Source organism: Antechinus flavipes, chromosome 4 (assembly GCF_016432865.1).
Source record: "Antechinus flavipes isolate AdamAnt ecotype Samford, QLD, Australia chromosome 4, AdamAnt_v2, whole genome shotgun sequence".
Lineage (NCBI taxonomy): Eukaryota > Metazoa > Chordata > Mammalia > Dasyuromorphia > Dasyuridae > Antechinus > Antechinus flavipes.
The window spans coordinates 281,800,286-281,826,399 of record NC_067401.1 but is presented as its reverse complement, the minus strand read 5'-3'; the positions used below and the strand labels follow the sequence as shown (position 1 = coordinate 281,826,399).

General features: G+C 33.5%; 1 protein-coding gene across 1 annotated transcript in view; it reads right to left on the bottom strand.

Annotated features, from left to right (window-relative positions):
- Window positions 1–16,357: 16,357 nt before the first annotated feature.
- The window catches only part of LIN28B (lin-28 homolog B), a 109,431-nt gene continuing 99,674 nt past the window's right edge, over window positions 16,358–26,114 (bottom strand). The window contains exon 4 of the mRNA XM_051997460.1: window positions 16,358–16,909. Coding sequence (XP_051853420.1) covers window positions 16,540–16,909 — 370 coding nt within the window. The 3' untranslated portion in view covers window positions 16,358–16,539. The remainder of the gene's footprint in view (window positions 16,910–26,114) is intronic.

Sequence of the window (26,114 nt, the reverse complement as noted above, 5' to 3'; positions counted from 1 at the left end):
GTCCCATGGCCATTAATCAATAAATAAAGTTTATTAATTATCTATTTTGGAGCCATGCTAGAAGCTTTTCTAGCTCCTTTTCTCAAGGAGCTTACATTCTATCAGGGGAAGACAAGATAAATAAATCTTTTTCTATTTTTTTCTTTATACAGCATATGTAAAATATATACAGAATTAAAATATAGTAATGGAAGGATCTCTGGGATCAGTAAAGTCTTTTATTTAGAAGCTACCATTTGATCTGAAATTTTTTAATAAAGCTTTTTATTTTCAAAACATGTGCATAAACAATTTTCAACTTTTACCCTTGCAAAACCTCATGTCACAAAATTTTTTCTTTCTCTTCCCACCACCATCTTCTCCCCTAAATGGCAAGAAATCCAATATATGTTAAACACTTGCAGTTCTTCTATATATATATATTTCCACAATTATCATGCTGCACAAGAAAAATCAAATCAAAAAGAAAAAATGAGAACGGAAAGAAAATGCAAGCAAACAACAATGAAAAAAATGAAAATACTATACTGTGATCTACATTCAGTTCCTACAGTCTTCTCTGTGGATGCAGATGGCTCTCTTCATCACAAGATCATTGGAACTGGCTTGAATCACCTCATTGTTGAAAAGAGCCACATCCATCAGAATTATGATTGTATAATCTTGCTGTTGTTATGTACAATGTTCTCCTGGTTCTACTTACTTCACTCAGCATCAATTCACATAAGTCTCTCCAGACCTCTTTGAAATCATCCTGATGATCATTTCTTATAGAACAATAATATTTATATTACCATATTCATATTATGGAATTTCCTTTTTACTAGTTTTTTTTTTTTTTTAAGTTGAGAATGTCACATATAATCCAATATATGGATAAACTTCTTTCTAATCACTTTATCCTAAGAAAAAATTCTTTCCTCTATTTGTGACAAACACTTCGGGTAAAGAATAATGGCAGACTAAAAAGAAACTGGAAAATAATGCTAAAAACAATTTATTGTGTGAATACTTTCACAACTTTTTATTTTCAAAACATATGCATAACTTTCAACATTCACCCTTGCAAAATTCATATATTCATATACCATAACTTATTCAGCCATTCTCCAACTAATGGGCATTCACTCAGCTTCCAATTCCTTGCCACTACAAAAAGGGCTGCTATAAACATTTTTGCACATGTGGATCCTTTTTGTTTTTTTATGATCATTTTAGGATATAGTCCCAGTAGAGATACTGTTGGATCAAAGGGTATGCACAATTTGATAGTCCTTTTGGCATAGATGAACTGAAATTTGAAGAAAATTAGCAATTCTAAGATGAGTACAGTTCAGCCTGACAATCAGACCAGTTTTGCTGGACCTTGAGACTGGAAAGATAAGCTGGAACTAAGTTGTGAAGGGTTTTAAATACTTGTATTTGATCCTGGAAAAATAAGAAACTATTAGATTTCATTGAGAAAGGAAATATTATATAGTGAGACTTGATTGTTCTTTTCTAGATCTATTACTTAACTTTTCCTCATCTGTAAAATAGGGATATTGAGCTAGATAATCTTTGAGGTTTCTTCCAGTCCTACATCTCTGATCCTATGAGAGCCAATTAATTGAAATGAAATAGACTAATAGACTTCATCAAAGCATCTCCTTTTTACTCACTATATTAGAAACCTCTTAAAGGGCTCTTACACAGTGCCTTGTGTTAATTTACTAGGCATATTATAGTCACATTTTTTGAAAGAATGCATATTCATTGTAATCTCTTTGAAAAAAATTCAAGGGACTGGCTAGACTTGGATAGAAGTTAACTATCCCATCTTGGATATTGAAATAAGCATCAAAAAAACCAGACTAATTTCCTTTTAATGGTCCAAGGCCTATAGAGCCACTATTCTCGTTATAATGCTATGAATACCGATAATGGTGTGGAAATAGTTCTAATCCATTCATCTTTATTTGCAAAAGTAAAGGACCAAGGATTAATCCAGATATACGATATTTACTGGAGAATATCTGATTTTCTGGGTTTATCCCCATTTCCATCTTCTCTTTCATGGTAAGTCAGACTCAGATTTTCAGTGTCAGTACAGTAGGATAAGGGGGAAAGACATCCTCTTTTCTATATTATGCTTGATGACTTCCCAAGTTGGAAATTTCCTCCTTTGGAAATGTCTCCCATATATTCTTACTCTGACTTTCCAGTCAGCTATTATAAAAAGCAGGCACATCTTTAGAAGTATCTGAGTTGAGGAAAATTCTTCAGTAAAGGCTCAGGAGAAATGGAAATTCAAAGATGATCCCTACTTTAGGCTTCACTAATTCTCTGGACTGCTCCTTCGACTACAGTGAAAAGCTTCTGGGAAGGAGAGAAAAATGTCCAAAAGGTCTTTGAATCCCTGCAGGGTCCAATGGCTAGAAGATAATGAAATTATAGGGATATTGTACAGCTGGAGAATTCTTGCAGCTGCCTTTTAGTTTGCCCAGTCCTCAGATGTAGGAAATTACAGCAACTGTGGTTTGAAAAGTGAAACATCTCTCCTTTGTGTCCTATGGCACAAACTGAACTCCAATATTGATTCAATCTGTGATTCCTTGCAATAGCTTTTTTGTCTTGCTTGTTATCCTCAGTCATTTATAGATTTTTTCCCCCTCTAGTTCAGCCCTGCACTTATATGAACCCATGATAAAGAAGGAAACAAGAGGAGATAGTATGGAACATGGCTGGATAATGTTAGAACAGGTGAAAAAAAACATAGGTATTTAAAGATAGGTCACAATGGGAGACTGATAATAACCAGTGTTCACAAAAGCTATATGAAATGGTACAGAATGAACAAGGAAAAACAACTATCCACAATGAACTTAATGAAAAAAAAAAAGAGTTTGAAGCACCAATACAAATTTCCATTGCTAAAAGTTATCAGTGGAAAGAGCATTGTCTTTTTAGAGAGCTGGGATTCAAATCCTGTCTCTGCTGCTGACTGCCATATGACCATCATGTCATTTAATATTCTTTAGCTTCATGTAGTTCATCTGTAAAATGAGAGCTGACCTTTGAGGTCTCTTACTGCTCTAAATCTATGATCCTATTAGCCAATCTAAATTTCCTTGGAGAGGAAATGAGAAATATGATGAATAGTCTTCTGCTACTCTAACAATAAAAGTGAGGACTCACCAGGTACATTGCTTCTGGCAATGTGTTTAGGAAATAAGTAAAGAAAAAATTAAAGAATACTGCCAAAAGCAAAAGAACAAACAATTTTAATTTGGAATACTTGAAATGTTGGCAGGTGGGTAGTGCAGTAAATAAAATGCCAGCCCTGGAGTAAGGAAAATTTGAGTGCAAATTTGTGCTCAGACTCTTACTAGCTGTGTGACCCTAGGCAAATCACTTAACCCTGTTTGCCTCAGTTTCCTCATCTGTAAAATGAACTGGAGAAGGAAATGGCAAAACCACTCCAGTATCTTTGCCAAGAAAACCCCAAATTGGGTCACAAAAAGCTAAACACAACTAAAATGACTGAACAATTGAAATATTATAGAGTTTATCTAAAGCTTTAAACTAGTCCCTAGCAGAGTTTCTAGTAATCCCAAATAGGCCTTAGTATATCAGTCCTGAGATCAGGCCTTTGATGGCTTTCAAACTAGAGACTGAGCCAGACCTTCTATGGCAAAAGTTACCTAAGACAGAAGGGCCAAGGCAGTAAAAGACAGCCTAGGAGAATTTGTGTTGGGAGTATAGCTACTGGGAAGTTCCCAAATCAGAGAAAATTTGAAATCTTTCATCTTCAGAAAGCACGAAACATGCACATGTGTACATGTACATATATACACACACACACACACACACACACACACACATGCTTTCAAGACTTTCAGGTCATTTTAGAAATAAAATGCACAGCCAAGTGATATGTTTCCATGGTGGAAGGCTGAGCTTGAGGAGCAAGACATTTCTGAGCTATAGGAGGGTGTGCTAAGGGTCCCATTGGGTGTACATTCTTGAAAGCCTTGCATTTAGTTTCCCAAAGCATGGAGAAACCACTTGAGAAAATGCATGTGTGGGTGAGCAGAGGGAAGAGGGAAGAAATTAGTTAGACAGAGAATAACATGCTGATCTTTAAATTGAAAAAGATAGAATTGAGAATTTGAGAAGTGAATACTTACTTTTTAACCCTAATTGTTTCTAGGAAGCAGAGCAAGCCAGTCCACAGAAAGGACATTTGACAGACATTTTCAATTTCAAGAAAATAACAAGAAAACATGAGGGTTATCGATCAGAAAATGATGGGTTGTCATCTCAGCAATTCTTTGATTTAATAGCAAAGCAAGCAAAAGCTCCTCACAAAAAAAAAAAAAAAAAAAAGCTTATAAAAATGATACATCAAGGCCACAGTAAGATACACACATCCTATCGTTAATGCCTGAGGAAGGGGTGCTTACCCATATAATTCAGAGACAAAATTTCTGGGGTTCTTTGTCTTAAACATCCTTTTGACTTGCTATTATTTTTATGTACAAATCATGCATACCTGAGGTGTCTTGGAACTAATTACTTATTTTCCTAATTTTCCCAATTAAGATTTAAAAACTGTATATTCCTTAATAGAACTTGCTGAACTAAAAAAAAAAAAAATGAGATGAATGTTTCTATTAGGACACATGGAAACATTTTAAACTAGCTGTTATTTCTAAGTACTTACAATGTTTAAAGAATGGGGTTCTTTCCCTGGGATCAATGGACCCCCAAGGACTGAATAGAGATTTTTTTTTGAGAAGATATCTATGAATTTAGAAAGGGTGTATCTTTATTTTCATTAAATTCTAATAAAATCTAACATTCTTTCAATTATTTAAAACCACTATTCTGAGAAATGATCCATAATTTTCACCAGACTGATAAAAGGGTCTCTGTTAAGAACCTCTATTCTTATAGGCTGACTTCCTGGGTCACTTTAGCCAAATGCTCACATCAGAATCATGGTTTTTACCACTATATTGGGGATTATTAAAGAATACACTTGATAAATAATTTCTATATATCCAGACTCATTGGGGCCCAAAAGTACAATAAAACCCAGCTACCACCAGGCTCAGGAATTTGGGAATCCAATCATTTCTTCTCAGAGTTGGGACTTCATAAGATATAGATTTAAAGGTAGATGTGTCCTCTCTCATTTTACAATTAAGAAAACTGAGAACTAGAGAGATAAATTGATTTGCCCAAAGTCACAGTTACTAAGTGTCTAAGTTAGAATTTGAATTCAAGTCTTTGTTACTCCAGATCCAGGGTTTTTCCATCTGCATCATGCTTCTTTCCCAAATCTATCTTTCCAAAGCTTCCTCTTTCATCATCTCTAGGTAACTGCTTCCATATGGATATCTCAACATCTTTAAATTGAGTTCTGAATCTTTCCTTCTCATCTTGGGATTTATACTTGTCTTTTTTATCTCCATCACAATCTTCTAGTCATCAAATTTAAAATTAAATACTCCTTGCTTTCTTTTTATATCTCATACATGATTAGTCACCAATTTCTGTTGATTCTTCCTTGGATAAATCTACATTCCTTCCTTTATACTCCAACTATCATCATGCTTGTGTTGAGTGATAGCCTCTTCTACAAGTCTCTAATCTCTATACATTCCCCTAAAATATCCTGTATATTGCTACTAAATGAATCTTCAAAAATACTTAAATCCTTGGGTTATAACTAATTTCTTTCAAAAACCTCCATTTGATTCTATAGCTGGCAGGTAAATTCCAAAAAATTTATATACTTCTTTAAAGTATACAAAGTGCTTCACAAATATTATCTAATTTTACCCTCAAAACAACTCTGGGAAGTAGGTATTATTAGTAGCCTATTTTATATAGAAAAACCGAAAAAGACATAAGTTAAATGACTGCCCAGTCACACAACTAGCAAATGGGATTTGATTTCAGAGCTTTCTGATTCCAGACTCAGTGCTCTATCCACTAGGCTACCAACCATTGTTTTATATTATCTGAACCTACTATCTTTCTAACTTCTTATCTATTCACCCTGAGGGATATAATGATTCATGAGCATGACATGCTGTTTCCAATTCCTAGACCCCTTCCAATTCCCTCAGTGGGGATGAGCAAACTACAGCCGGCAGACCAAATCCAGCTGCAACTTTTTTTTGATAGGATAAGCGCTAAGAACTGTATCAAAAAGTATAAAAACCATTTTTAGTTTGCAAAATATACAAAACATGTAGCCAGTTATATTTGGCCGTTGGCTGTATCTACTAACCATTGTCCTGTTCTCTAAACTGCAATATTCTTTTCTTTATTCCTAAAGTTCTAACTGGCTCTAGTACAGATTTGAACAATTTATCCTATATTTTATTATTACCTGTATCTTTCATGTTTTCTCTTCCTAAACATATTAAATAGAGGTTAACTTCTATTTAGCCCATAACTCTCACAATTTATATTCATGTGGCAGAAAGTTAATAAAAATAGCTGTTACATGTGTGAGTCCAGGCTACAAAGTTTAATTACATGTATATTGGTTCCAATAATATTCCTGCTTCTTTAATCCTATGGCACAATGGAAAGAACACTGGATTTGGAGTTAGAGATCCTTGGAATGAATTCTAGTTCTTACTACCTATGAAATCTTTAGACAAGTTATTTAACCTATGCAGGTCTCAAGTTTCCTAATTCATAAAAATGAAAGCGTTGGACTAGATGAATTTAAAGACCCTTCTAATTTTAAATCTGGCTCTATTCATCATCCTCCCATCCTATTACTTTTGCCTGAGATCTATACTATTCCATCTGCCATTATTATTGTAGTAGAAGCAAGTTTGCTCCTTCCTTGTCCAAATCCCAAGAAAGTCATATAGGAATTACGATTTTTGTCTATTTCAGTCAAGCTCCACTATGGCATCATTCTGGTTTGTTGTTTTTTGTTTGTTTGATTCCTACATCCTACCTGAAATATGGAGCACCCCTGAGTGCTAAACTAAGGAATTCTTAGTCAATCTCTTGGATTCAACTCTTGTGAGGAAAAAAAAAAGTGGTGTTAATCCCAAGAGTCTGTCCTGGACAAAATATATCTGAATTGATATGCTTATTTCTGGGAACCACATTTTAGGAAAGATACCAATAAGTCTAAAAATATTCAGAGGAAGGCATCTAGAAGAATAAAGAGTCTAAAAGTTATGCCCCAAGTGAACTGTATGAAAGAACAAGTAATGTTTGGTCTGGAGAAGAGAAGACTTCTATAGGAACTTGATAGCTTTCTTCAAATGAAAGGCTTACCATATCTGGTTTGAGGCTAGGAAAAAAATTAGGAATACTTAGAACAAGCTGCTGAGAAGCCTATTTAAGTGCAATATAACTTCCTAAAGGTTATAGCTCTCCCAAAAAGCTGCTATGAGAGCTAATGATTTCTCCATCATTGGGGGTGGGGGGGAGGAGAGGAAGGGAGGGGTGGTCTTCAAATAAAGGCTGAATGATTTTCGGGTGATATAGAAGAGATTTTCAGTAATATAGGCTGGAATAGAATGGTGTCTAAAGTCCCTTCCAGCTCTGAGATTCTAAAAGGATTGCCTAGGGCATATGGTTTGCTTGGCAGCTGTTATTATCACCCTCACCATGGAGATATGGTCATAATTAAGGGTATACTGGTTACTAGGAATCGTTCTAGGAGTTGAGAACTGTCCAGGACTTTTTACAGACAGTATGTTTTGTTGGATCTCTGAGATATTCTTTCTTCCAATTAGAAAATAAAAATCCCAAACTGTCCTCCTCTGACTAATGTGGACAGCTATGAATTTGATTTCCTTATAGCTACGAATTTCCTCTGCTACTGCAAAATCAATGATGCATCAATGACTAGCAGATAGACTTGGAATGTGATACTTATGGTAACCTGGCGATAACTCAGTTTATGATGAAAGAGAAATTATGCTACCAAATATGCCAGAGTGTTATAAATTTGAACAATTAAGTTGTGAAGTTATTCTTTCCCTTAAAATCATTGATTTTCTGTGCATAGCCTTGAACCAGTAGTCTCACTACTGGGTCTATATCCCAAAGACATAACAAAAATGGGGAAAGGACCCATAAATGCAAAAATGTTTTTGTAGTGGCAAGGAACTAGAAATTAAGTGGATACAAGTTATGATATATGAAGGCAATGGAATATTACTATTCTATAAGAAATAATGAGCAAACTGATTTCAGAAAAGCCTAAAAAGACTTACATAAAATGATGCTGAGTGAAGTGAGCAGAATTAGGAGAACATTGTACACAATAACAACAAGATTATGTGATGACCAATTGTGATGGATGTGTTTCTGCTCAACAATGTGGTGATTCAAGACAATTTCAATAGATTTGGGATGGAAAATACCATCCACATTCACAAAGAGAACTATGGAAACAATGTGAATTGAAGCATAGTATTTTCACTTTTCCTTTTTGCTTTTTCTTGTGTTTTTTCCCTTTTTGCTTGATTTTTCTTGTACGATATGACACATGAAATTTTTAAAATATATATTGCATACATATTTAACATATATAGGACTGCTTGCCATCTGGGGGGGGGGGTGGAGGGAGGGAGGGGAAAAAAACGAAACATAAGCGAGTGCAAGGGATAATGTTGTAAAAAATTCCCCTGGCATGGATTCTGTCAATACAAAGTTATTATTAAATAAAATAAAATTTAAATTAAAAAAAATAAAATATATATATGTATATATATATATATATATATAGCATATATATATATATATATATAGCATATATTTAATCGTATCACATTGCTTGATGTTTTGGGGAAGGAAGAAGTAAGGGATAAAAATTTGAAACACAAAGTTCTAAATGAATGTTGAAAACTATCTTTACACATATTTGGAAAAATAAAATACTATTAAAAATTTTTAAATTTCATTGTTTTTGACAGTAAATTAGAAGCTTTTAAAAATAATTTGGTGCATTGAAAAAAGAGAAAATTAAAAATCCTCAAAGTTTAATATATTTCAAAGGTGGGATTCTGGAAACTATTACTTTCTATTTTAAAACAGATTTTATAGTTTATGAAGCATCTTTGCAGATGTTATATTGAATTATCCCAGGAATCTTAAGGTTGATAAGGCAAATATTTTTATTCTAATTTTCCATATGAAGAAATTGAGGCTCAGAGAAGGGAAGACTTGGTCAGTATCATACATCTATTAAGGGGCAAAGTTGTATCTCCAACCCACCTCTTTTGACCCAAGTCAAATCATTCAATAATACCATGTTGGGACAAATGTTTCATAGTCTATACCTCCTCCTTTCTACAGGGCTCTTTGAGTCAGTCACAAAGTTAAATTTTGCAATATCTATCATGTCTAAGCCAAATGTTCAGTATAGTAAATATTAGACTATGATATACCATGGCTATTGGTTAACACAGAAGGAAAAGTAAAAAGAGGAATAATTTTCACAGAATGCCTATTTTCACTAGTAACAAACTAAAGGAAAAAATCATTAGAAGTTAATACTCTGAGAATGTTTAGTATTCTCACAGGTTTGGGACTGACTCAAATGATTCAAGATCTATGGTGGAAAGATGTGGTTCACTTTAAGAAAGCTAAGAGATAGCAATCAGAATTTAGCAGCAAAAATAACTATGGAGGTGATGATTTTTCTTACAAAAGACTTACAAAAAGCCAACTATCAATATACTGAAAATTTTTTGGTTTACTCATAACTGAAATATATCTTGCTTTAAGTGAGGTTAAGTCAATATAGATAAAAGACTTTTCAGGCCCACAACTTCAAGTCATTACACCTGTTAAGTAAAACTGATAGCCTAAAATATCTCAAAAACATGAAAACTGGGCATTAACCTTAGATCACTTCTCTGTGAAACACATTGCTTGGAACTTCTTCTCTAGAATGCAGTTGGAAAAATTCTCATACTACACTTCTGGAAAAGACCAAATGAGTATCACTGATTTAGCTTCTTCCAAGTTGCGTATTCCCCAGAGGGAAAGAAATAGTTATCAGAAGAAGGGAAAATACATTTGTAAGTTTAGTTCACTCTGAAGGATTGAACTTAATATATGCTAACTCAGTAATTTATGATTCCAGAATATTGCTTTTTTACTGCAAAAACCAGACCTTTTCCAATTAGACATCATCTGTCTTCTTCACTGGGTTTTTAAGTCTTCTTAGAGATCAAAGCTAACTTTCAGCCATACTAACACAAAAATACATTGCTGAGGTCTGGCTATCATTAAGCTGTGTTTTCCGTAATTTGGGGCTGTTTAAAAGGTAGTATGAGATTTCAAGAATTAGTGTATGAACTTTATTATAGAACAACGGGTGGTAAAGATAACATTATGAGAACCCAGAAAAAGGTGCTATAAGAGTTTTAGGTCAGAAGCAACAGACAAACCCTCCTTAATAGGAAACTAGTTTTAAGACATTTATAACAATGCTGGTTTAAAAATTTCCCTTCTGTAACTACATAATGCCATGGAACCTTTTGTACTGTGGCCAACAAGAACTTGAAATTACCTCTTGTATACTGGGTAAAAGTAATAGATTAAAACTAAGTAAAATACAATAATATAACAAAATAAAATACAAAAATAATGGATACTAACTAAATAAAATGCCCTTTACTTATAACATAGATGTTCTAGGTAGCATTCATTTTTACATCGTTAGAGGTGACATAATGTAGAAGAGTCCAAAGATATATATCTGAATATGAATCCTGCCATTTAGTAGCTCTAGTTCTTTGTACTAGTCCTTTCACTTCTGAGCTCCAGTTTTCATATTTGTTAAATAAGGATAATAATACTTACACTACCACTTCACAAGGGTTATGAAATGAGTAGCAAAAGGAATTGTGAGAAAAGTGCTTGGTATGCCTTGACAGGCAACATAAATATGAGTTATTAAGATTCTGGTTATATGGATCCTCCATAAAAGGGAGTCTCCTCAATAGGTCAAAAAAAATTAAATGGTTAAAAAAAGATGAAGCTTATGCTAAAAGAAAGCTACACTTAAAAATGGAAAATCTTAATGGAAAAAAAAAGTAACCATGGAAAAAATATATAATTGCTTTTATGGAAACATCTAAATATATAGTCTTTCATATAGCTATTTAAAAACATATATGTATCTAGTTGCAGAACTGAATGGTGTGACTGAGAGATCCAAAAGATTCATTAGAATGGTCTCCTACTCACATGACAAATAGTAAATATAGTTTTAAGGAATAATACATTAAATCTATATTTGTAATCTTACATATCACATACAGTGCTATATGACAGTAACCTCAGCTATACTTTGATAGGGATGAAAGTATAAAAAGATGAAGGAAAATGAGAAAAAGAATTCCTCCCAAAGTGTCTGAAAAATGGATCATGCCGAAGATTTGGGATGACTACAGGATACATGCACTGAACTGATTTCAAAATCAATAGTCTCCTACGGTTTCATGGCTGCAGGACGTGGGGAGAATTTTTACAGCTGACCTAACCCTGAAGTAACTTATCCATCTGGCCTCACAAGCTTTTGAATAAGCAATGATTTCCATAACTAAAATGGTCTTTAGTGGATGAGATGTTATAAACTATTCTCTGCATTTGGGTGAGTGTGAACGCCGTTTAAGGAGAGCAGCCTTCATCCTTCAACCTCAGAAATCACAGACAATGTCCAAAGGCCAGTGTAAATGCCAACGTTATATGTTTTATTTTTAATCAAGTACTTCTTTGAAACCTCATAACATCCATGATTGACAGAAATAAGACATTAGGCATGAAATGAGAATATAAAATACATGATATGCAGAAAGGCAATCAGTGCTTTAGTCTAGCAAGATGACCATAAACTGATGAAATGCCCTTCAAAATATCTAACTCTTTTCCTCCTTTTAAAAACATACAATTCAAGTGATTTTTATTTTAGCTTGTAAACAAAATGAGTTAAAATGGACAATGAGGTAATCTATATACTACATAGGATAATTTAAAAAACACTAGATAAGACACAGTATTAAAGACAAATAGAAATCAGTGTTCACTTTGGTCTCTAGTATGGTTACAGTTGTCATCATAAAGCATCACATACTAGTTAAAGCCAGGCTGGTGGTGGTTGCCAATAATTGCTAAAAAGGAGTTCAAGAGGTAGCCCAACACAATTATTTTAAAGCTGGTAACTCTGAAATGTTAAGCAACAGGTGTAGGACATAGCTCAGCTCTTTCTCCTGGTACAGTATTAAATTCTGCAGCTCCATTTAAAGCACAAAATGGAAAAAAGCCCTAAACATTCATATATCAACTTCTTCCTACAACTCAACAATTTTGACACAGCTAATACAACCACCACATCTTCAAAGAGGTTGTTGATAGATGTGTACGAGAGAATTGGATGTTCTCCATGAGGGGTTCTCTAAAACAAATAAATCTCATTAAGATATCTAGAAAATTAAAGTCAGTGCATCTGCACATGTATATACTTTCCCAGTTTTTTTTAATAACCAATGGGGAAATACACACATATTTTTATGATAAACATTTCTTAGAGAAAACAGATAAATTAATTTAAATTAATTTTAAGACTTAATGAGATTTCCCATGTCCTTTATAATTCATCTTACAGTGAATGTTACAAAGTCTATTAACATGTATGGGTCTCTATTCACAAAACTAAATACAACTAGCAGTAAGTAACTTGGGGATAGCACTGGTGCAAAATAAACTTAAGCCATAATAGGAAAAAGGAAAAAAGATTGGCAATTAAAATATCCTCTGTTTGAAAGAGGATTGAAGCTACTACTTTTCAGGCCAGTCAGCTATAAGGCTCATTCCTTGATTTCTCCCTAAATTGCACTCAAAAATAGAACACAACTCAAATTACTCTGGATGATGTGCAGGTGCCCGATGTTCTTTTGGTTTCACCTGTCAATTACAAAAAGAATCAAGCAAATTCTTCTAGTAAAGACATACATTCAGTTATGATAATGTTATCTTGATATTTAGCCATTTATATTTTTGTGAGATCTGGGAGGATAGGAGTGCACCTTTCTCGGGATTTATTATTGTTCAAATACACAGACTGCTTGAAGTGTTCCATTTGAGGCACATGAGAGGACAAGGTGCAATCTCTTCTCAAGACCATAGCCCTGTTCTTGAACCAGGAAACTCTAGATCATGTAAATGGCCATTTCTTCTGTAGGGCATTCCAACTCCATCTTCCTTTTAAAGGCCAATTATAGTAGCTAGATATGAAATTGCACTTTTTATATCTCCTGAAAATGCAGTGCTAGTTAGTTACATGCCACAAGCTGCAATGTTTGGCTTTTGGTAGCTTTTGACTAGTAGCAATATGAATGAAATTAGCATAAATGATTATTCACCCCTCAGCAATCAGGCTATTTCCAAGGCTGCTTTAGTGTTCTATTTGGCTTTTGTGAAGAGTGCCCATAATCCTTTAGACCAAATCAGTAACTTTAAAAGAAATGTCTGGAGACTTCACACAACTAAAATCAGATGCTTCATTGTCACCAAGTGTTTGTCAGAAATATGCAGTGGTGAATTACTATATATTATACAGATATTAAAGAGTATGTACCATAGGGTCAACAGCCACCTTTAAGGCTGGAGCAGCATAAAGGTGTGCTCTGCATTAACTATGAGGTAGTCTTTTGCTGTAAACAGAATATAACATTTTCACCTATGCAAATACACTGTGACTAACATCACTGATATTCACATAAGCAACCAGTACAGGAATACCACTTTATCGTTTTCACATGAAACAAAAATACAAAAATTGATATCTGATTATCAAAAACTTAGGTCTATGTCAAACTCAGAGGTAGTTACTAACATCAGTCCATAATACTTACATAAATGTCTAAGTTTTTTGGTTTGTTTTGAATAAGCAGGCCCATAGACTATTCTGTAAAGAAAAAACCCAACTTTATATGGTATATTCCCTGAGCAAAGTTCTTTGTCCTGAGTATGTTATGTAATCGTGATAATATTCTTATATAAAAAAATAAACCCTAAACTTTTAACCATAAGATAGGTTTGGTATGTGCTCTTAGTAGTTCAGTCTGGGTTGACGCTTACAATGATTTTAAACTGCGCCAGTAAGGTCTAAAATTCTGACCCTAACTTTGAATATCTTACTCCATAAAATGATCTCAGCTCTGAACTTTTTTAAATATGTAAACAGGGAATGTCCAGTTCTCAAATGCACAATTTCCTATTTCTACAAGGTCAAGAAACTTTGGTTTGAATTTTCAAAGTGACCTATGTTTTGCATCTTTATACCGTTTAACCTGGTTATAATACCTGCTATAAGGTTAAGCAATGCCACTTTGATTTGTCTACATAATTTAAATAAGCTTACAATCCTCACATAAGGCAAGGAAGTACTTCTCTATAGATATATCACATTCAATATCGTCAAAGGTAAGCTTTGCATTATAGCACACTGAGAATATCAGTATAAACCATGGAGATTCTCACAAACACTGTCATGGAATTCAAGCTAAATTGTAAAGGATTTGTGCCACAGCCTGAGGCATTATATCCTTATCTGCTGCTCACTGAAGCAGTAGCAACTGTAAAAGTCTCCCATAGCAGGACAAGTGGGGGAGGGTCAACAAACTATATAACGGAAACTGTCTAATTTGATTCATGCTATTTTCTTTCTTTTCTTTTCTTTTCTTTTTTTGATTATCTGAGCTTACACCTATCAGACACTTGCAAACCAACAATTATTGCCAATGTTAGGTGTTAGAATTAAATTATACTTTCTTGGATATGTTTCATAAATTTATGAATAGCAACTTGAACAGGAATGTCCTGTAATTTTTTTCTGTTTGACTCTCAAGGTACCAATACCATGACGGTTACTATGCAGCCCACATTTCCTCACCTCTCCCCAACCATTTTATCAGTTTAACAAAGGAGTTACTTACTGGGACGGCTGATGCAAAGCCTGCAATGCCGCATCCTGGACTGTACTTCAGAGCTCAAAGTCTCTATGAGCTAACTTCAGCATCAGTGATAAGGTAATTAATTGTAATATGGTCAATTTCATCATGCCAAGAGTGTGTGTGTGTGCGTGTGTGTGTGTGTGTGTACACACACACACACACACACGCACACACACACACATACACATTATACCCCTAGATTTCAGGCAGTTGAGGTGTAAAGACCTCTGCCCTAGGTTTCGTCACTCAAGTTGTACGCCATTAAATACTGCACTTTCTTTCCCCCAAAATATAATTCTTTTCTAATACAGGTTGGATAACTGTTGGTACCCACTTTATTTTCATTCTCAACCTTTATCATCATGGTTTATTCATTTTTGTGCTGCTTTTTTTTTTTTATTTGATCTTTTTAAAAAACAGATTTATTCCTGCATTCTCCTGGAAAAAACCATCACCAAAAATATATATATATATATCAAACTATTAAGAGTTTTTCAGTAGTTTTTTGTTTTGTTTTTTAAAAGGAGGACCCTTTGATCTAAACAATGGTTAGAGGGATTATTAACTTGACCAGGAAACCTGCTATTCCCAACAGACCCTCAACCACCTGATCAATACATAAAGGGTCACAGTGGGATGGTATCACACCACCATACAAAACGATCAAGTCATAACAACTTTTATATTACCTTCCCTTTGTTCCTCCTAGTAGGCATCTAATTCACAATTATGCTGTATTCATATAAAGTAACACTGAGATACCAGCACATAAAATACACATTCATTGTCTTTTCTGGAGTTTTGTATTCCAGAACAAATAAAAAACAATGGCAGTTAGAGGCATTGAACATTTAAGGTACTGCCTTTGAGACATGATAATAGGAAATGCTTATCTATGAGCATCAGAAAAGAAAGCAAAACCAAAAAATTATCCCTAATTTGAGGAAAATGGATGTCTTAATACTCTTGGTACCACATGACTGGCAGCTATGAGATGTGAAGTATTATTTGGTTCAGACAAAGAGTAACAGTCATATTTTTCTTGTTTATAAGTGGCTATAAATAAAAATGTGATATTTCAAGAAAGTTTCCAGGGGGTAATTTTCAAAAACATCCTAAAATGTGAACATTGCTTCACATGGACATTCAACTCTTGGACATTTCCAGTTGTATGTGTATGCTTATATCTATATACACACATATATAAAGACATAATCTTCTTTATATATATGTCTACATACCTGTATATAAAGCTACACTCATCACAGATATATATTCTCTCCTTTCACACATGCAAACGCAGACGCAGATACACATATGTTCTCATATTCGCTCTCATTCTTCCAATAACATAAAACGTGACACCCTGCTTAAATATAATTTGCTTAGAGTGATTTGTCTGTTTAAAAAAAAAATTTCACAGTTCCTCAACAGTAGTCAAAATTTCAGGTCAGCTGCTGATGGTAAAATTACTTCCCCTGTACTTGCATGAGGTAGACATCCCAATTGGGTAAAAAAAAAAAATGATGACAAAAAAGCTTTAAGTTTTTTTCCTTTTTTGAACAGAAGGCCCCTTTCTGCTTTGTTCTTCAGGTGAGGTGGACAGCTTACTCGAGGAAGTTTCTTGAGGTGACCTGCCTGACCATTCTGAGATTTCAGATCGGCCCTCCTGAGAATACGATGGAGATGAGTAGCCATAGGCTCCTCCCACTTCTCGGGGAAAAGTCGAAGTGGATGGCTGTGGTTCTGCTTCATGTCTTCCCTGAGAACTAGTGGGCTGCTGTGGAACAGTTTTATGGGGGCAATTAGCCACCATGTGCATGATACTCTGACAGTAATGGCACTTCTTTGGCTGAGGAGGTAGACTACATTCCTTAGCATGATGATCAAGGCCACCACAATTGTAGCATCTGCAAAAAAAGAGGAGGGGAAAAGCTATTTTAACTGCAGGAAGCATTAGAAAATAGAGTAGGAGCCTCATTTAAGTTAGCATTATTAAGACATATAGTCTTTGGTGAAATAAACATTTTTCAATTTCCCTTATTTGCAGGAGTTAATCAGGAGCTTGATGATTAAATCGAATGGGTTTACATAAACCAATTATTTCAAATGCAATAATTCAAAACCAATAGATGCAATATGTTTTTGGATAAGATAAGATATTGTGGTTATCAAAGATTCACATTTTAAAAGCTTAGAAAGGGCCGCAGGGGTCATATAGTACAATTTCACTTGAAAGATGTGAGAAATGTGGTCTATAGGAAGGGTCGGTGACTTCTCTGTCACAAGATAGAAAGCTGTAAAGGTGGAATGCAAATCCAGGTCCACCAGAGTGAGCACTTGTCTCAAAAAAGAAAACTTTTCTTTAAAAATTGTATGGATTTGTTTCTGGATACCTTAGTCCACTAGAGGGCACCCGTTATTAAACAACACAATCAGTATACAGCATTACAAAGAACTTTAAAAAATAGATATTAATATATACATATTTAATTCAACTCTGAAAGAAATTAATTCAACTTGTAATTGAGAAAATTACAATTTAAATCGAGTGGCAATGTGATTAGGTTGGTTTTGATAACTACCTGAACGAGGAGAAAATACTTTTTCCTTTGTAAAAATTAAAGTGAAATTTGATATCTACAAATTTCAGACATCTTTAATGAATAATATCTGGCAAATCACCAGTTACTTCAAGAGGAATACGCAAAGTATCTGAATCAGAACATAACTACAAATGGAATGTTTCCAGACACTTAGGTCAGATTCATAAGCACAAATGTAAAGGCTGATGATAATTTAATGAAGGAAGTGGGAGGTTCTATACAATACCTATGCTTTCAAAGGAATGCCAACAATTTTTGTGGAAAAAAAATTAACATGCTTGTCATTCATTTTTGAACGGATTTCTTTTTCTTTCTGAAAACATTTCATTGTTCCTCTAGGCTAAATTCTCAATTCAAATGAACATCAATCTATCATCAAAAACTGTGGTATTCACTGAGTGAGTGCATGACTATTGTATTGGCTGTTTATGTTTGAAAAATCTACTCATCTTCTAAAAGCTGCATTTAGAAATGAAAGCACATCACTTACTCACTCCTAACTAGTTTCTTCATTTCTTCATAATACAAAATTTAAAGCAAACGCTTTCCTTAGTTCAATAAAATATAAATTATTTTCAGATTAAAAGAAACTGAGGTCAGTGATCAAAGTGGAGTCTAGAATATATAAATTAATTCTGAGTTGACACTTTGTTCTAAAAGTAAATGTTTTACAGAACTATATGGTACACCTACTATTCAACTTACATTTATTATATAGGAAGTAAAATTTTCAACTATTACACTAAAATGGAAATACTATTTTCATAATGTACCAGAGAGAAAAATAATTCACCATTTTAAAAAGTATTATTTTCATGGGTATCATTTATTTTTATGTAAATGAAACTGACATTTCTATAGCTAACATTATATATCTTCAGGTATGGTAGTGCGTTAGCTGATTGCAAAATATAACTAATTATATTTGAAATGACTAGGTCCTAGAAATTAGACAGCTTTATAACTCAAACATAAATAGAAGGGATAATAAGCAGTTCAAAATTGTCCATTTCATTTAAGAACAATAATTAATTTGTATACTTTCAATCTCCCTGCTCCATGCAATAGGTAAGCTGGCAAAAACTAGACATACAGTTGATTGCTTTCTTGGGCACAAGAAATTAATATATGAACTGGCTATATTTTATTAGTTATGAATTAATGTTAAATCAGTCAGTAAGTATTTATCTCAAACAACACTGCTATGTATCTCCCAAAATAAAAAAGACCATATATTTATATAAATATATTTTGTTAAATTATGTGTCTATATTTAAGATCATGTAAATTAAACTCATTTTCAAAGCGCAACACTGTTGGTTCTGCTTTGTTTTATGTTTTTTAAGAAGGAATCTACAAATAATTAAAACAAATTCATTTATGAGCTAAGGAAGCTGTAAGTATCAAAATCAAATTTAAAAAAAAAATTCCTTTTAATGTGGTTTTTTTGCCATAGTTCTTTTGTTTAGTGTGCAAAAGAAAAATGAATACTTGATCAAGTTTAAATTTGCATTTATAAAATTCTTTCTTTTGAATTAAGTTAATTTCCTTTAAGATCACATTCATGCAGGATCTCAGTTTTTGAAGAGTTGCAAAATAGGTTAAAGGGCTTCAGTAATAGAGTAGGCTGTAGCTACAGACAAATCAATTTAATCAGTCACTATGGTATGCACTGTGTTATCCAATTCAGTGAACCATTCTGTCTCACCCATTGACCAAAAACTGCTGTCAAGGTTCCACTTTCACATATAGGAGGTTTCATCATATATTTTATCTACATATTTACTATCATATTTGTGGGGCAAAATGTTTATCTTTTTGTAAGGGGGTTTTATTTGATTGTTTCTTGGCATTTTTTTTTTTAAACAGAACCAATGGAAAATTATTGCCTGGCTTTTAAGGAATTTGCTGTCATTAAGGAAGCTAGCCTTCTGCACAGAAAGCGTTGCATTAAATGTATATGTGCTTGGGCTTAAAAGGGGAGGAGTGGTATTTATTCTCCTCTTCTATTTATTCATTCCATGTCAATCACTCTTACTAAGAGAGCAGATCACACCCCATTCTGAAATGCTTTCCTTCTCAAGGGATTTACACCAAAATGGAAATGTTCACATACCTCTCAGCACACAAATGATACCATACCACATCCTCCAAGCAAGCAGTATGTGGTAGTACTAGTCCCCTTTGTTCACTCACCATTAAGGAATGCTTCTCCAAACTAGATTTTGCTTTTGTTATGCATGGACTAATTTTACATTATAGTGTCGGCACCAAAATTGCATATGGCTATGGGGAGTTATGTGAATAAATATATAGATGCACATACTTCATAGCACATACATATAAATAGAACTATAACCATACCCTATCATGATCTCTTAAAACCTTTAGAATAAGAATAAAAATGTACACATGAACACCAATTCTTACTAAATCCCTGACACCAAGTTAAATCTACAAGAAAAATAAAAATTAATAGGACATTGTGCTCCTTCAAAGTATTTCACAAAAATATAGCTGCCTTGATTTTTATTTTTAATGGAGGAGGGGAAATCTCAATTCAAAATGATCACTTCTTGTTTAAGAACTGTTTCAAGAGGGTTTCTGTGACAGGTACTTAAAAAAAATATATTGTTTAATCAGTTTTTTTTTTAATCTATTAAAAGAGTAAAGGAAAATATTAAATTAATGGAGAATAATGTCAGTATACAGCAGTTTCAAAATCTCTCTGATATCAAAGATCACATAAATTTTTTAAAGCATTTAGGATTTTAGAAATACTTTATTCTACCTAAATAATATTTCATTCTGAAGAAGAAATTTTATGATGTAAAATATTATACAAACCGGACATAATAATCTTGTGACATTAATGGATATTATGTTATGAGGCTCTACAAAAACAAAGTATTTTTCAAATGTGGAAATTGTATGCAAAATAACTAGTTCATTTTAACTTAAATTCACATGTAGTGAAAATGACCAAACTAGCAACTAAGCATGCAAAATATTTTCAAATCCAATTTATAATTAGAAAATATTTTACCTAAGCAATTAAGAAAATAAGTCAAATTATCTGATTCTTAATTCTAATACATAGCACAAGTAGGACAAAAGTGACATATAAATGTATATATGACTAATAGAGAATAATTTTTCATTCCAGTATCTATTGAAAATAAGGGGGAAAGAGAAATCCTACAATCTTGTAAATAACATTTTTGGAGATGACAACCTGATACTTTGTATCTAATTTTTAAAAAGAGTGAAGGAAAGGTTAATTCAATTCAGTATAATTTTGTGATTTTTATAATTAAGATTTTTCTTCCTTCAAATATGAATAAACAATATACAAACATACAATGAACCATCAATGGTCCTGTTACTTAACAGAGTTCAGTGCTTAGAATATTTAGGAAAATGTAATTTTGTAGCAACTGCAAGTGATTGAATGATAAACTGTATTCAAAAGAAATGAGTCATTTTCAAAACTTCTTAAGTTAATAAGTACTGACATACATATTATTTTTCTAAACAGTTTTATGAGTCACTTTAAATATTTCTTTAAACTTTGGGGATCTAATTTCCTGGACATAAGCAGTCCCCAACTTTCTTATAATTCTGCTCAATTTGATGGTTTCCTCACAGTAATTGTATTTTATAGAGAAGGGTCAATAGCATGCAAAGATGTGTTTATAGATTGTTCAAAAACAATGATTTCCCTTAAGTAATTTGACTGAATATTGCCAATTTTAGCAGTCAGTATTTTAATACTTTAGTCCAGAATTCTCATTTTAATAATTTAAATACACTTGGTTAGAATTCTGTTGACTAAACTGTAATCTAAATCTCTTAGAATGAACAATTATAAATATGAGTTATTCTTTTCAGTGAATCTGAGTAACTGATCACATTAGAAGAAATGTTGAAATACTAAGAAATAATTAGATGATCCAGCAATCTCATTAATGTAAGCTACTTATCATTATTACCATCAAATACACATTTATGGAGCCTATTTATGCCATTTATTATTTGAAGGTTGAAAATTTAAAATCTGAAGAATTGATTTCTATAGAAAATAAGACTTTATTTAGTTATCTGAAAAATAAACCCTAAAAATTATGTATATTGCTAAAACATCATGAGACAACATTGCATCAGTTCTATTGCATATTAAAAGATCACAATTAGAAGACCTCACCAGTCTTCATAGGGAGAACACTTTGTTTCATATAGCACACATTCTATTCGAAGTACAGTGGGATAGGGGTAAGAGCATTGGCTTTATAGTCAGGAGATGGATTCCAGCTCCATGACTTAGGAATAGAGTGACCTAGGAAAGTCATTTATCTTTTCTGAGACTCAATTTCCTCATCTGCAAAATAATGGAGTTAGATTAAATGTTCTTTAAGGCTCCTACTAGCCTCAAAATGCTATGATTCTATAAATCATATGAAATCTATAAAATCATAGGAATCTATGAAAGACAACTAAGAGGATCGCTTTGAAACAGTGATTACACTGTTTCACATACATGAAGTAGTCAGCTATAATCACCACTGCTCTAGTCATCCAAAATTATTCTTTGTTCTTCCCTCCTCTTTCTTTTCTTCCTTCCTTCTTTCTTACTTCTTATCTAGTTGCCATAACCGGCATGCCACATCTATTTTTAAAACATGTCTCATATTTCTTCCCTTCTCTCTACCATTAGTATTATTAATGGCATGAATTTACATAGCCCTTTAAGTTCTATGAACTGCTTTACATTAATTTTGGCATGTTAATACTCTTTAGGCCTTTAACTTTTTTCAGGACTTCTAAAACAACCTAAAAATTTTCCAGCCTCTATTTTCTCTCGTCTTCTCTTGAGAGATTTAGGTATTTTTATTTCCTTACTCAAAAACCATTACTGATTCCCCAGACCTGTTGGATATGTATCAAGGGCAATGATTTTGTTGCTAGCATGAATACAGAGCAATACCACTCTGTCCCTTCATCCAGTTTTGTTAAGTGAAGTCCCAGAGATACTCTGTATGGATCCAGGGAGGAACCAAGGGCCTAATGAAAACTGAAAGAAATTTTCACATACTATCAAAGAACAGATGGAGTTCAAAGAATATCAGAAGGAGCAGAAGAAAAAGGAATAAAATAAACAGGAAATATCTATAAAACTTCTTTAGATAGCTACATTTATGGTTGGAAATAGGAGCAACCTATGGAAGAAGTTAAAAGAAATATCTTTCATGGAGGAAAAATGTTGTCTAGCTGCTAAAATCAGAAGAAAACCATCAGAGAGACATCAGGAGATAGTGAAATGGAGAAAACAGACCAGCAGATTTCTTGCAGTATACCCTATAGAGACTTTCTCTAGCAGTTGTGGTCCCTTTCATACCAGGACCAGGTCTGTTTGTGTCTCATCTTGTTTTGCCCTTTCTCTTTATATATCTAAGTCTGAAGTAAGAGAGAAAAAAAATAAAGCAGGGTTAATATTTGAGAAGACAATTCTATTTTAATTCAGTCAATCAATACACATTTGTTAAGCACCTACTATGTGCCAGACACTATGCTAAACTCAAACTTTATTATGTATCTCCACTGTTTAAGGAAAGAAGAAAGTACATTATAATCAAGGAAGATTATATGTGTGAATGTAAAGAATTAGGTCAGGTACAATGAGGTCAAAGAACAGCTAATAGTCCAGTTTGGCTGAAATTGTAAAAGTGAAGGAAGGGATATTTGTGTAAAATGAAGCAGGAAAAAAATAACTTGGATTGTGAGGAAATACCAAGCAATTTTATCTGTAGCCTAATTCTCCTCAATTAAGGACTTAGAAATTGTCCTCGGATTACCACACCTCACTAACTTTTCTTGCTATTTCTTTTCTACCTTATTACAAATGGGGGCACCTATGCTTAGATATACTGAAAATACCTACCAATTACCAACTTACCTACCAATATCTGTTGAGAAGGAACCTTCCAAATTAGATGTACATAATTTTATTTTGTGTTATCAATGAACTATTAGAGGTCTTGTCTCCCCTATCCCATGAGTTAAAAAATCTGTGTCTACCCTCCTCTATCCACCCCAGCCCCCCAGAACACTTTTATATTGTTTGTTTGAGGATCATGCTGTAGTAATAGACACAGTATTTAATTGCACATACAGATGTTTGCTGAGTATGTTCACTGTAAATTTTATTTAATCTGGATTTGTTTGTTTGTTTGTTTTGGGGGGGTTGTTTTATATTTTGTTTTGTTTTTAAATATAAAAGAAAATCATCTATCACTAGATGTCAGTCTTGGTTTCTCTGTTACATCCTTGGGAGGGGTTGCAGGGGAAGGAATTTGGGATAGAATGGAGTGGGGCTGCCTTCCAGATGGCTGTGATCCTGCTACCCTCTTCAGTCTCCCCTCAATCTTCCACCTGTTCCTGTAGGTGGCTGAACCTTCTGCTTCAGGGCCCTGACGGGTCAGCGTGGAGTGAGGACATGAACGCAACTGAGTTACTGGCCCCAGTTTGTCTTCCACTTTCCCTCTGAAGTTTTTTTAATTCTTTGCTGGCAAGTAATAGGGGAGTACGTGTTCCCCGAAATAAAAGCTGCTGGGGACATGTGACCAAAAAATGTGCTGGAAATATAGTTGTAAATAACGCCTGCTTATGATGAATTTTTTTTTTCAAAAAAGAATTGGGAGGCTTTGGACTTAGCAAGCATCAAAAGGCATCAGAAAAGAATGAAAATATTCTATTTTAACAGATCTGTTACTAAGATGGGACGTTACTAGACAAGAGGAAAGAAAATTAAAATAAGATTAAAAATTAATTTTATAAATGTATGGCCCACCGTTAAAATGATTTCAATAATATAAATAGGTTGTTGATGCTCTAAAAAAGGGAAACACATATTGACACTGATTAAAACAATTTCATATATGAAAGTTCAATCACTATAATCAATTGCCGTAACAAAGAGATTAGAAGAGCCTTAAACAATCCTTACTAATGGAAAGCATATGGTAATCAAAGACAACACTGATTTAAAATATAAACTCACTGTAAAATCTTACAGAGAAATACGGTACAAAATTATGAGCTCTATCACTTCATAAAACAGCAAGAGGCAATAGAAGTAAAAACTAGTTAAATGAAAATTTGGCAAGAAACCCAAGTAAGTGAAGAAATCCAAGATACTATGCTAAATATCAGAACAACAACAACAAAGAATTAAAAACAAACAAACAAACAACAACAAAAAAAAAAAAAAAAACAGTCCCTGCCCATAAGCTCTTATTTGAATGGGGAAGAATAATTAATGCAATAATAGTAACACTGCAAAGCTGTAAGACAGCTGTAAGAATTCTGTTTAATTCTAATGACCAATTCATGATTCCAGAAGCTCAATGATGAAGCAATATTAGATGCCTCCCAATAGAGAGTTGGTGAACTTGAGGTGCAGAATATTTTTTTTCTTTTTTCTAGTGAGGTGGTAGGTGGGAGAGAGAGAAAATGGCTTTCTATTAATTACAAAAAAAAAAAAAAAGTAAAAAGTTAAAAAAAAAGACAACATGCAAATAAACATGTGCATACATAGCATATTGGTGATCATTTCAAAGGAAATGGGAAGAATCAGAAAAAGTTCTCTTGAAGAAGATAGAGTTTGAGCTTAGTCTTGAAGAAATTAAGGGAAATTGAAGTGAGAATGAAAAGCACTAGGAAGCTATTAGACTTTATTGAGTAAGGAAGTGATAAAGAAAGACTCATAATTTAGGGAAATCAATTTGACATCTGAGTGGAGAACTGGATGGGGTGAGGACAGATATGAGAAAGGAAATCAACTAAAAGGCTTTTGAAAAGGCATGTTCATTAAGTAATGAAAATCTACACCAGAGAAGTATTCATATTAGAAATAAGAAGAAATATCTGAGACATTGCAAAAGTAGAAATAACCAAAATTGGCAATAGACTACATGTGTACTTTGAGTGAAAGTGAAGTTAGAATGACATCTAGGTTGTAAACCTAAGCAAGTGGAAAGATGGGGGGGGGGGTCCCCTTTGATAGCATTTGGGGCATTTGAGAAAGGGAGGTTACTTTGGAGGGTGATTAAATGTGTTGGGTTCAGTTGTGGATAAGTTGAGTCTATGGAATGTCTATGGGACAACCAATTTGAGATGGCCAATGAATGGGAAGTTGGAAATGTGAGATTGAAGAGCTCTACAATTAGATAAAGAGATCTGAGAGTTACCTACATGGAGATGATAACTGAATCCAAAGGAGATAATGAGATAATTAAATGAAATCCAACAGACAAGCAGAGAGCCCAGGACATACCCTTGGGCAGCACTTAGATAATGATCCAGCAAAGAAGAAAGAAAAAAACAGCAGATAGACAGGAGAACCAGGAGAAAGCAATGCCATAGAAACCTAGAAATGAAAAAGAATTCAGTGAAAATAATAAAGACTTCAGAGAAATCAAGGATAAGGACTATGAAGTCACTAATAGCTTTA